The sequence below is a fragment of the Pundamilia nyererei genome, unplaced genomic scaffold (assembly GCF_000239375.1).
Source record: "Pundamilia nyererei isolate P.nyererei 1_Seehausen unplaced genomic scaffold, PunNye1.0 scaffold00082, whole genome shotgun sequence".
In the NCBI taxonomy this organism is placed as follows: domain Eukaryota; kingdom Metazoa; phylum Chordata; class Actinopteri; order Cichliformes; family Cichlidae; genus Pundamilia; species Pundamilia nyererei.
In genome coordinates this window covers 1,526,423-1,538,991 of record NW_005187483.1, presented here as the reverse complement: position 1 = coordinate 1,538,991, position 12,569 = coordinate 1,526,423, and the positions used below count along the sequence as shown (strand labels likewise).

At 36.9% G+C, this 12,569-nt stretch overlaps 2 protein-coding genes across 2 annotated transcripts in view; both read right to left on the bottom strand.

Moving 5' to 3' along the window:
* Window positions 1-401: 401 nt before the first annotated feature.
* On the bottom strand, window positions 402-3,362 carry LOC102192414 (probable isoprenylcysteine alpha-carbonyl methylesterase ICMEL2). Its single transcript, XM_005738278.1, has 8 exons — window positions 3,359-3,362; window positions 3,107-3,256; window positions 2,857-2,977; window positions 2,521-2,724; window positions 2,204-2,287; window positions 1,416-1,557; window positions 762-924; window positions 402-636 (listed from the first exon to the last, which is right to left on the bottom strand). Coding segments are annotated over exons 1-8 (1,101 nt in total). The 5' UTR covers window positions 3,361-3,362.
* A 5,988-nt stretch (window positions 3,363-9,350) lies between these two features.
* Window positions 9,351-12,569, bottom strand: part of LOC102214345 (probable isoprenylcysteine alpha-carbonyl methylesterase ICME) — a 13,383-nt gene continuing 10,164 nt past the window's right edge. Inside the window, exons 6-9 of the mRNA XM_005738176.1 lie at window positions 12,444-12,527; window positions 10,690-10,831; window positions 10,328-10,490; window positions 9,351-10,198 (exon numbers count right to left, since the gene is read on the bottom strand). Coding sequence (XP_005738233.1) covers window positions 9,925-10,198; window positions 10,328-10,490; window positions 10,690-10,831; window positions 12,444-12,527 — 663 coding nt within the window. The 3' untranslated portion in view covers window positions 9,351-9,924. The remainder of the gene's footprint in view (window positions 10,199-10,327; window positions 10,491-10,689; window positions 10,832-12,443; window positions 12,528-12,569) is intronic.

The window sequence follows — 12,569 nt, the reverse complement described above, 5'->3', positions numbered from 1 at the left end:
TTTTAGTCTGCATTGAAGATCTTAAAACATTTATGATGTTTTTGGTTGCAAGTGAAGCAATAATAATAAGTAATGACATGTTAACACAAGATAACATTTGAATGTAATATTTAATTCAATAATAGGTATTTTGTAACTGGATTTGAATATTGTGTGTAGCTTCCTAATAAACCCTACTGTTCTATAATTGATTTCACTTTGTGATTACTTATTTGACAGCACTATAAAGAGCATCTCTCCAAAATAATTAAAGTACTGTTAAAAATATCATATTAGTTTTATAAAATCAGAGCTTCAGAGAATCAAGTCAAACTCATAATTAAATGGTTGATTTTAATTTACAGTACAGTACAATTCAGCACATACTGGAGCTGTGTGAATACGTTTCTAATCACATGCAGTCAGCAGGTACCCAGAAATTTTCTAAACTCTTCTTTGATGTATCTGTAGATTGGACGGTAGAGGCGTCTGTTTAACACCATGAGATCAACAGCAGTCTCAGTGTGGGCGACTCCATGAAGAACATTCAATGACATCTTAACAGAGCGCAAAGTGAGAAGCTCAGAGAATCTTATGGTAGATTCAGCAGGAACCATAATGTCATTGGTCCCATGGAGCAAAGCGAATGGAGGCAATCTGTCAGAATAAAAAGGACTGTAGTAAATAAATGTCTGTAGTGTGTTTGTGTTTCCAATAAAGAATTGATGTATTAGATTTCAGAATTGGTGTTAAACCCATTTTTTTTATCCTTTTCCACTTACCTGTTGACTTTGTCCTGGCTGAGCTTCTTTAGTAAGTGTGTTGGTGAGTAGTATGGAAGGTTTTCCACACCATTCATCGCTTTGTGCATGGGGGACACTCGTTCAACTCCTCGTTTCTGTTCATGCTCATAATGGTCCACGATGTTGTAGACGCCGCTCAGACCTGTCCGGTGGATATAAAACAATTAGTCTACCTTATTAAGAATAACAGGAAAGAAAAAGGTCATTTTTTGATTAAGTTGTTAATTTTCATATTTTTTAAATGTGAAAATATGAAGTACTTATAATAAAATAGTAATATGAGTAAATGTGTCTGTAGCTTAGGAGACAGAACAGGTCATCTGCTAATCAGATAGTTGGTGGTTTGATCCCTGGTTGGCTCAGTCTGCACAAATATCTCTGATGCGTTCATCACAGTGTGAATATTAGATAAAAAAGCACTTAGACATAGAAAAATAATGTTTGTGGGAGTGCTTGAATGAGGCAAGTTACACAAAGTCTTTGAGTGCTCAGGTAGAGTATAATACAATCTGGTAATATACAAAGAGTGAGACAAACATCACAATATTGAAATGTGTATATATTGAATCACTGTAGGGGAAGACCATTATGGAAAACAAATACTAATATTAAATGATGAACTTCATTTCTTACCAATAATTCCTCTTATCGAGAGCAAGACTTCCTGCTGCTTGCCTGGCTCTATGGAAAGCTCCTCTCTTGTATCAACAAGAAACAGTGTGGTGAGTGTACACAAATGTGCACCTGCTGAATGCCCAATTAATACAATGTTGTCCTATAAAAAAAAAAATACAACACAGAACAGCATGCTGTACGTGATTATACATTTTTACCGAAGATTAAGTTAATGCACAGATACACAATGATTTTATTTTTAAAAAGGCTCTGACGAAGATAAAGTACAAGCATGATTAGTCTGTATACAGGGGCTCAAAACTTAGCACTGCTTTAATTCTAGACCGACACAGCTGATTTAGAGTTTTCCCTGGGCAGTGAGGAAGTTGGTAAATATCAGAATATCAGGAGTCCTTGCATGCCTAGCTCTGTGCCTAGCACAGAGGTAACTGGTTCATTGTTAATTTTTATAAAGAATCCTTAACCTCCTAAGACCCGAACTCTTCCACGACATGCATTTTTAATTTTTCTTTGATATTTGGGCATATTGGGGCCCAATGAATGTAAAAACAAAGAATTACCAGATTTTTTTTTACCTTATTTTTGTTTTTAAGAAAAATGAGAGCCGCATATGAGGATATTCATTTAAAATCTTGATAGAACAGTAGCAGTATAATGTCCTCGTAAGTGGATATCAGGCGCTTGTAGAGCAAAATTAAGTATTTTGGTCTAAATAACCCAAAATGTGATGTCCACATATGTGGACGCCAGGTCCTAGGAGGTTAAATAATACTAAGCTGTCTTACTTTGTCAAAGTTGAATTTCTCTCCATTCTGGTGGGCCCAAATCAAGCAGTCAGTGATATCTTGGACCATCCCTAAAACATTCCCCTGCCAATCACAGTCAACCAAGAGTCAGTTTAGAAACAAGTTTATTCTTTAAAATGAAAGTTGTTTTTTGTCCTGTAAATTTACATTTTTGGTTTACCTAATTTAAATTCAATATGTATTTTATCAACTAACACACATATGCGATAAAATATTATCATTCATAAGTTATGATTCAAGGATGTTATGACTCATAACATCCTTGTGATTACTGTGTGTTGTTTAAAATCTCTCACCTTTGGATATGTGCAGTAATCAGGACAAATTACAGTTGCTTTCAGTTCTTCAGCCATCCGACTCCCCAGTAAACAGTAAGTGGACCTTTCTCCTGTGCCCCATGCACCTCCGTAGACAAATACTACCGCCGGTGATGGCAGCTTCCTTACATTTGGAGGGTGGTATAAGTCCAGCTTGTTGCCTCTGCGGCCAAACGTGATGCCCTGTCAAGCGTCCACACAAACAAACTGATTATTCACACGTTCTTCAGCACTAACTCAACTGATAACGTCATTGATTGTAAATAATAATCAAGAGAACAGATAGATTTTCTCAGTGAGTTATCCTTAACCTACCTTTTCATAATACTTTAGATTCCTCTCATCGTTATACCATGACTTCAGCTGAAAGTAAACTTTCCAATACTGCAGGTATTTGAGAAGATCCAGTGTAGCGAGGGTCAGACGATATATTCGCCTGATGAAGAGGCCAAAAGCGTAAATGAAAATTACAAACATACTGCTCAATGAGTGGGCCAATAAAACAAAAACATCAAACAAAACAAAAGACAATAAAGGAACATGTGTAAATTATTTTAAAATTTACCTTGGATTAAGAGCTTCTATGTACTTCTTATACCCAGGCTTGTCAGGCCAACCATAAATCCACTGACAGGCTAAACAGATGGAGTAGAGCAGGCCCACCAACATGACACCCACAGTCACAAACAGTGACATGTAATATTTTATATCAGACCTTTAAATCAACATATATTATGTTAAGATTCATTAAAAGTACACTTAGTTTGTGATCTTCAAGAGGATATACTTAACTTTTGCATTATACTTAGGATCTTACATTCTTTATGGCTTTATCTTTCCTACCTGCAAACATAAAAAATATAAATTATAAGTAACAAAACATAAGTAATAGAAAACAGTATAAATTGTTTTCAGAGAAATGATGGCACAAAGTTACGATCGCAGTTTTCAGAAGTTTGTCATATTAAAGCTCATTTTGTAAAGACTTTTAGTTGTAACTACTTAATTTAATAATGTTTTACTTAAGCCGTAATTATTAACAATATTAGGTCTTTTTCTGTTAACCCAGGTTTTCTGCTTTAGTCTCATTTCACATGCACATAAAAACGAGTTATTTGATGCTTCATTCACCCTCCTTCTGTGCACAAAGGATCAAACTAAGCATCAGAGGCAAAAAGGCTTGAGTGCATGATGAGTGGAGTGGACATTCAAAGAAAAATCCACATAAATGACAGGACCAAAATTTTGACACCAGAAAACTGCATCGTGATGATGATGATGACATTTTTCACTACATCTTTCACAAGGTTTTAATGTTGTGGCTCATGAAGTGAGCCACAACATTAAAACTGGGCATCAGAATGAAGAAGAAAAGTGATTTAAGTGACTTTGAATGCGGCTTGGTTATTGGTACCAGAAGGACTGGTCTGAGAAGTTCAAAAACTCCGGGGACTCACTGGGATTTACTGGGATTTTTCCACACAACAATCTCTTGGGTTTCTCTGGAGTTTGCAGAGAATATTTTTCCATCTGTTCGTCCATCCATCCTCTTCTGCTTATCCGGAGAAACGCTGAGTTGTTCCCAGGCCAGCCGAGAGATGTGTCTCAACCATGTTCTGGGTATACTATACACCCTTGGAATGCTTCAAGGCAGACTGAAAGTCTTGAGTTTCTCTGGGTGAAACTGTCTACTTGATGTCAGAGGTCAAAGAAGAATGGACAGACTGCTTTGAGTTGATAGGAAGACAACAGTAATTCAAATAGCCACTCATTATAGCCAAGGTATGCAGAAGAGCACAGCAGGTTGAAACTTGAAGCAGATGAACTACAGCAGCAGCAGACCACATAAGTTAAGAACAGGAAACTGAAGCTACATTTCACATAGGCCCACCGAAATACCCCAAAACAAAATCTGATGCTAAAAGAAGGTTTATTCAGTTACTAAATAGGTCAGTTTGTTGAGTTATGATATTTTTTGAGTAGAAGTCTGTTTAGTTTACCTCTTTTATAGGCCTGCATAGTTCTTAAAATAGCTTATTTCTATTATTGTGTATTTTTGAAATAACCTCTTATCTTTTCTGGGATATAATAAAAAAACATAATTTAAAGATTATATCTGTGCTTGGACGTTCTTGGCTGCTTGGTCCATTTGAAGGCAAATTTGAAGGCACTTATTAAAGTTGGCTGATGTGTATATTTGTATTTAATGGCTTAGGACTTTCAGAACATTAGTACATGGCTTTTTACATAATTCATAAACACAAAACCATTTACTTATGAATAGCTTTCATAAAGAATTGGAATAGCTTAGTGATGGTTGTCCTTAAAATTGTACCACAGCACTCTCTAGTGGGGTTTTATAGGACGTACCAGCATTCAGAAAGGCGCTTTCACTCGAGAATAATTTTAAAAATCATATGAGCACTTAATAACTCTTGATAATAAACTGATAAACGCGATCTGTATATCAAATAGTTCTGGTATGGAATTTAATATAAGTTTTCTGTCACGTATTTTCGCAGTTCTCCTACCGTTGGACGTTTTGTTGCCAAAGTACGTTTGTCTTCTCTGTCACGACCTCGTTGGGCGAATGAGTAGAGGTGGAGGACAAATGCAAACAAAAACTAAATATCTCTCTCTCTCTCTCTCTCTCTCTATATATATATATATATATAAAAGAAGAAGAGCAGTGAAGAGAACCCACCTGCACTTAATAATGTCACTGCGGATGACTGAAGCACATGTCAACGTTCATACTGTGTTGTTTCATGCAGGTCAAGTAAACGAGAACCACAGAAGAAAAACAAACAACTTCAATGCAAAAGTTGAAATTCCATTTCTTGTCCCAGCTTACCGGAATGTGTAAATCAATTCACGACAATTCAAAAGGCTCGCAACACGGCAACAGATTTTAGAAAGGGTAATGTAAGCGAACCTTAAACGCACTTCGACCCATTAGACCTGACATGAGTTTGATTTATTGCGCTTATCTGTGGTCTTCATGCAAGACAACTCGATAGTACAGCACCATAATGTTCGTAGTTCCCCTGTAGGTTTAACAGCCCAATCATATCATATCAGCAGATTATGGAAATGGGAAAAGTGTTACAATTCATATTTACATTTACAGACCTGCCCCACGTTTGTGCCCCGTTTTCACGCAGGGTGTTCCACGTTAACTGGTTTTTAGGTGGTTAGATTTATTTACAGATTCCACTCTCCGTGCTCCAGATGTTGCATCCGCAGATTCGTCATTTTCACTGAGCGGTCAGCTCTGTCTGTCTGCCAGTGCGTCATTCAGTTTGACAAGATTAAAGACTTGGGCATTAAATAAAAATAAAAAGGTCCCCAACTCCTGCCCAAATGGATCAATATTATCTTCAGACAACAATTAAATTCTTTTAATATAAAAAACAAAAGGCATTATAGTTTTTGCATGTTCCTACCATTATTTTAATCTTATTTTGACTTTTTGTTTCTTTACTTAGTTTTAGTCTTTATTACTTATTATTTTATTTCTAACAAATACCAGAGGCAAGATAAATGAGCACAGATATTACAGTTTAAGCAGAATTTTAGAAAGCAGTTGGCTCACAGGCGTTTAGACACCCAAAGCCTCACTTGAAATATCAATAAAACCCTAATGTTGGAGTTTGTGAAAACAAATTTTTCCAAATGAACAAATATCAAAACTGAGGATACGCCATCTTTATTTTAATTTACTTTATTTTAGTTAGTTTCTTAAGTTCTCAAAATGTTTTCAGTTATATTTTTTCCGAAGGTCTATTTTTTAATTTTTACTTTAGGTCACTAAAATGTTGTTGTTTTTTCACATCACACATCATAACATTGAAATGTATTCATTTCCAGTGCTGTTTGGGGTGTGAGAACAGCCACTTTTAAATGGTTGGTTCCTCCCTAAAAGGCTGTTGGAAATTCATTAAGGGTGTTTCATTTCAAATTTTAATGTATTTTCTTCCATCTGCAGCTCCAACCATTCCAAACTGCTGGAGCTGGCTTTGGTTTGGTAATGTTTGGCTAATTTATCCAGTTTTTTATTCATTCATCAACTTTCATTCTTCATTTCTGTGTGAATCAATGCTGATTCACGTAAACGACTGGCAAATGTTTACTATGAAGAGTATATGTATACTTTATAAATAAAATTAAATTGAAATTAAATTGAATGAATATATTTGACAATTAGAAAAAAAAAATCTGTGGTCTTTCTTCAAAACTGATACAGCTTTTAATGATCCTAAATGTGTCCTTTGTTTGTTGGACAAAATACTAAATCCCAAAATAAAGTAGTGAGAGCAGAAGTATAATTATCTTGCAGGTGCCATTTAATAACCATACAATAACCCATAATAAAGATCAGAGGTATTTGTGGTAACTTTCCTACATTAATCGGCCACTGTCCATAAGTAATTTATCAGTACATAAAACATGAGCACTGGCAGTGTATGGCCACTAGAGGGGGGTAGAATTATGTCACTTGCAACAAAAAATTTTCAGTCAAATCTGTTCAGAGACTGAAGCTAGAAGACGATAGTGAGTTAAGATGGAAAGATAAAAGGAAGTATCATCATTAGTGGTTTAAAGCTTTAAGGACTACACAAATCAGGGATATTCTAGCCAAAGTACCGGGCAAAACACTGAACCCTGCCTTACTCTCTGATCCGTTAGAGAGGAAGTAATTAGACGTGGGGGGGAGTACTTGTATAAAAGTGCTTTGTCAGAAATGTTCGGTGCTAATGTAATATGTTTGTAGTAAATTATCCCTACAAATGCAACTATTTATTACACCTCTGTGTTGTATTAATGTCCATCTAGCATCAGAGACATTCTCTATAAATTAAGGGGTTTTGCTGGCCCTGACCATGGAAAACCTTCGCTTCAGCACTGCCAATTCAAGGAAAGCAGAGCTACTGTCCAACCTGAGGGTTATTGTTATAGTTGGCCACACAGAGCGGAGCCTCAAGCCTTGAGTTGGCGTGTGGTTCTTCCTCCGTCTGCCACAATGTGGGGAGTCCCAGGTGCTTTTTGTAAAGCTGCAGTGGAAATGAAGCCACTTAGTGAATGAGAGCCATTCAGCTGCACTGAGCGCACAGTCAGCCCATTCTGAATGCTGTGGTAACTATTCACAACATTTGTCACTTACAGTTTAACACTATCATCAATTGAATTATGTCATGTAGAGCGATATAAACATATTAACACCTGACATTCATTCCTGATTCTGTGTGGGTGTAAGCTGAATACATTAGCTTTTGTGTTGTCATTAAGTCCATTAAAATTATTGGTCTTTTATTATTAGTAGAATGACATACCAGGTAGCCAAATACAGGAACCTGGGGGGATCTATTTGAACTAAAATAGGATTTACAATTATTATTCTGGAAAATGCTCATGATAGTAGAACTATATATAGTCCATTACCACAACTGATTTAGAATTCAGGCCCCTCTTCTATGGAACCACCTTCCAGTTTGGATTCAGGAGACAGACACTCTAGAGACTCTACTTTTAAGATTAGGCTTAAAACTTTCCTTTTTGCTAAAGCATATAGTTAGAGCTGGATCAGGTGACCCTGAATCCTCCCTTAGTTATGCTGCAATAGGTGTAGATTGGTGGGGGATTTCCATGCTGCATCGAGTAGTTCCTTTTCAGTCCTTTCTCACTCAACATTAATAGACCTCTCTGCATTAAGTCACACTTGTTGTTAATTTCTGGCTCTTGTCCACAGCATGTCGCAGCAGATGGCCCCTCCTCGCTGAGCCTGGTTCTGCTGGAGGTTTCTTCCTGTTGAAAGGGAGTTTTTCCTTCCCACTGTCGCCAAAGTGCTTGCTCATAGGGGGTCATTTGATTGTTGGGTTTTTCTCTGTATCTATTATTGTAGGGTCTACCTTACCTTACAATGCACCTTGAGGCAAGAAATTTGATATGTTACAGTTTTATTCATATCTACCAGGAATATACTATGTAACCTGGAAAGTTGTTTTTTTTTTCAGATTACACTTCAGATGAAGCCATCTTCGTGAGCTACGCTCTACTAGCCCAAAACTTACCTCCATTCACACAATCTGAAAACAGTCTTGCTGCCTCTGGTGGTTCAGATCCAGCAATTATTATTATTATTATTTTGAAGAAGGCAAAGTCTTTCTCAAAAGGTGCTTTTTGTTTTTTAATTGCCCTCTTAGCTTGCTTGGCACAGTACTGGCATTACTTAACTCCCTCCAACAAGGGATTAATCAAGCCAGCTCCTGAGGTCATCTGATATTCCCAAACCAGCTGAAACTATAGGACATTGATATTTGGCAGGAGTTTCTCACAACAGCTTTTATTTCTTTAGGTGTTTTTTCGTGTAGTTTTTTTGCAAACACAAGAACGTGATCAGTTTATCTCGTCAAAGGCCAGACAGTGAATATGATGTGTAGAGATTTCATACCTCAGGTGAATCAAGTCCCACACCTCCACCCCACCCACCCACCAATCTGAGCTATGGTCTGATTCATGATCTGAGTGGCCTCATCCCTCAGGTCACTCACACACAGACTCCATACACCAACCAACTCCTTCCCCTTGTTTTGTATATATTCCTCTTGTTGGTTATTTATTCCCCTTGTCTTACTATTTTGATTTCCTGCACAGTTGATACAGACCAAAGTTTTATTCTATTCTACTTGCAGTACAAACATTTGACACACATTTTTTGTAAATAATGCTCAAAATTCAAACATTTTAAAGCAATTAAGTTTTACAGAACATGGTTACTATTGTTCTGCAATGAAAATCTGATGGTATTTATGTACTGTTTCAAAGTTATACTGGCTCAAAAATTGCTAATCATTCAAGACTTCCCAAAATATTTTGCTCTCTGTAAATACATGTATATCAAAAACAGTGACGGGTTAGATTTTAACACTATCACAAGATGTAACAACATTGAATTTTGGAATATTAGGCATAATAATTTCAAGTAGGTGTAAAAATGGTGACTGTACTTCATTTGTCAATAAAACTTGGGTTATTAATGTGCTGTTACAATATATTATACGCGTACTTTTAGAGTATCAAATAAAACACTTGAAAATTCTCAAATTTGATAATTAAGTAACAGCTACAGATTTGTTAACTGTATTCAACTTTTAATACTGTGTATCAGTGCAATTCTTACTAGCGCACATTTCTCCACAACTTATTTTACTTTGTGATTATTTATTTGAAAGCAGCGTAGAGAACAACTCTCCCACACAATCACAGTATTGTTAAAATATAATGACAGTGTTATTAACTCAGAAAGTGTTAAATCAAACTCAAAGTTAAATGGTTCATTTGAGGTATAAGAACAAGTCTCTAAAACGTAAATGTATGGATCATTCAGTATGTATTACAGATTTTTGAATGTTTTTCTAATGATGTGCAAGTACCCAGAAGTTTTCTGAACTCTTCTTTGATGTATCCATAGATTGGATGGTAGAGGCATCTGTTTGACACCATGAGGTCAACGGGGATATCAGTGTGGCTCGCTCTGGGAAGCAGATTCAATGACAACTTAACAGAGCGTGAAGTGAGAAGCTCAGAGAATCTCATGGTAGATTCAGCAGGAACGACAATGTCATTGGTCCCATGGAGCAAGGCGAATGGAGGCAATCTGTCAGAATAAAAAGGACTGTAGTAAATAAATGTCTGTAGTGTGTTTGCATTTCAAATAAATAACTGATGCACTAGCTTTTAGAATTATAATTGGTTTTAAACCCATTTTTTATCCTTTTCTCTTCACCTGCTGACTTTGTCCTGGCTGAGCTTCTTCAGTAAGTGTGTTGGTGAGTAGAATGGAAGGTTTTCCACACCAGTCATTGCTCTGTGCATGTCAGAGAGGTATTCGATTCCTCGTTTCTGTTCATGTTCATAATGTTCCACAGTGTTGTAGACGCCACTCAGACCTGTCCAGAATATAAAACAGTTAACCCAACTTATAAAGTATAAATAAAGGAAGAGGAACCACAGATTAGCTAAAAATGCTCAAAATGTGTTTTACAATCTCCATCAATAATTTAGCTATGTATGTGGCAAATATTACATCATGAAAGTTGAGTATAAAATTAAAAAACATTTCTTTAGATGATGAACTTCATTTCTTACCAATAATTCCTCTTATTAACAGGAAGACTTCCTGCTGCTTGCCTGGCTCTATGGAAAGCTCCTCTCTTGTATCAACAAGAAACAGTGTGGTGAGTGTACACAAATGTGCACCTGCTGAATGCCCAATTAATACAATGTTATCCTATAAAAAACAGAACAGCATGCTGTATGTGATTAGATATATGTATTTTTTAACGTTTATAACAAACAATTTGTGAATGAGTATAAAAGCATTCATATATGCACTTAGTCCCAGGACATCCTAGGTCGCGCTGCGATTTACTTTGTAATTGCATCACCAGATCTGTGGCAGCATGCCGTATAGGTGAGGAGGGAAACTGAGCTATTAGCTGATCACCTGGTGATGACTAGGATCAGGTGATGCAGGAGCATGCTGCACACGCTTTGTGTAGTGAAGGTACGTTGGGGGCAACTTCAGAACTTCGACAACATTCTGAGAGATGCTAAGGACACTGAGTCCAAGTGAACCACGCTCTGCAAAACCATTGCTGAAGCTGCTGTAAAGGGTTTCAGCTGTAAGGTGGCTGATACCTGTCACAGGAATAACCCTTAATCCAGTCAAGCTGAAGAAGCAGTCCGAAGCTTGGTTGACTTGTGGGACCTCCTCAATCCCACTGACTGCTTCGGTGCTGAAAGCAGAGTTTGGGAATGAAGAGGAGGACTCAGACATTAATGAGGGCAAGGTCACTGATGTAGTTAAAAAAAACTCATTGGTGGTAGAGATTCACCCACGATTCCCTAAGGCTTTGCAGGTTATGCAATTGTCTTGCTGGATCACACCCGTCAGGCTTCTTGGAAGGACTGTCCCAGGGTATTAGAGAGGAGAGCCAGTTAGGTGGACCTTGGTTACAGGAACAATGTGGTTTTGATCCTGATTGTGAAGACTAGAAGAGCTCCTTATTCTCTTGAGGACTGAAAGTAATGTGGGAGTTTGCCCAACTAGCCTAGAAGTGTTTTATGAACTTTGAGATTTCACCATGTTCAACCACATTTCTCATGGTGTCTTTCTTGGGTTTGTTTTGCGAGTATGGTGTATCTGGCCCAGGTTATCCAAACCCTTTACAACCATATCGAGAGTTTGGTTTGGTTTGCTGGCAATAAATCATTACCAGTAGGTATTGGACACAGCCAAGGGGTGGACGGTGTCAGATTAATTTGGTTCTGTTAACTTTATCAAACCACAGTCTCCAGCTTGTACTGGGGCCGTTTGCATGGAGAGAAAGGTCTGAGTGTCCCTCCTGAGATTTTGCTGAATCCTCCTTACACGGCTCAGTTTCTAGGGTCGGGAAATCATTCAAACTACTTCTGTATGATGATCTGGTTTTTAATCAACATGTGGAAACGACACCAAAAAGAAGATTTTTACTGCTCAGAGGGTTAAACAAGACCTAAAAATCTGTTTCCAGTTTATGTTGAATAAATAATGATAAATAAGTTACATTACTTCACTTCAACCACCAGTCACAATCCAAAACAGTGTCAAAAATTTAAAAATAGGAAAAGACATGATGCAGAAGCTGTCAGAATTATTCTACAAAATAAATAAAACATTTACTTAATCTGTAAAAACACATGTATATGAATATGTAACATTTGTAAAAGTCAGTATTTTGGGTCATGGTAGCTATTGTTATTGATTAATTATATTTCAGGAGGTTTGTTTGATTGTACAGATATAGGCAGCTTATTATTCATGTTCCAAAGAATACTTAAATAATACTAAGCTGTCTTACTTTGTCAAAGTTGAATTTCTCTCCATTCTCGTGGACCCAAATCAAGCAGTCAGCGATATCTTGGACCATCCCTAAAACATTCCCCTGTTGAAATCAAATCAAATCAAATCAAATCAAATCAAATCA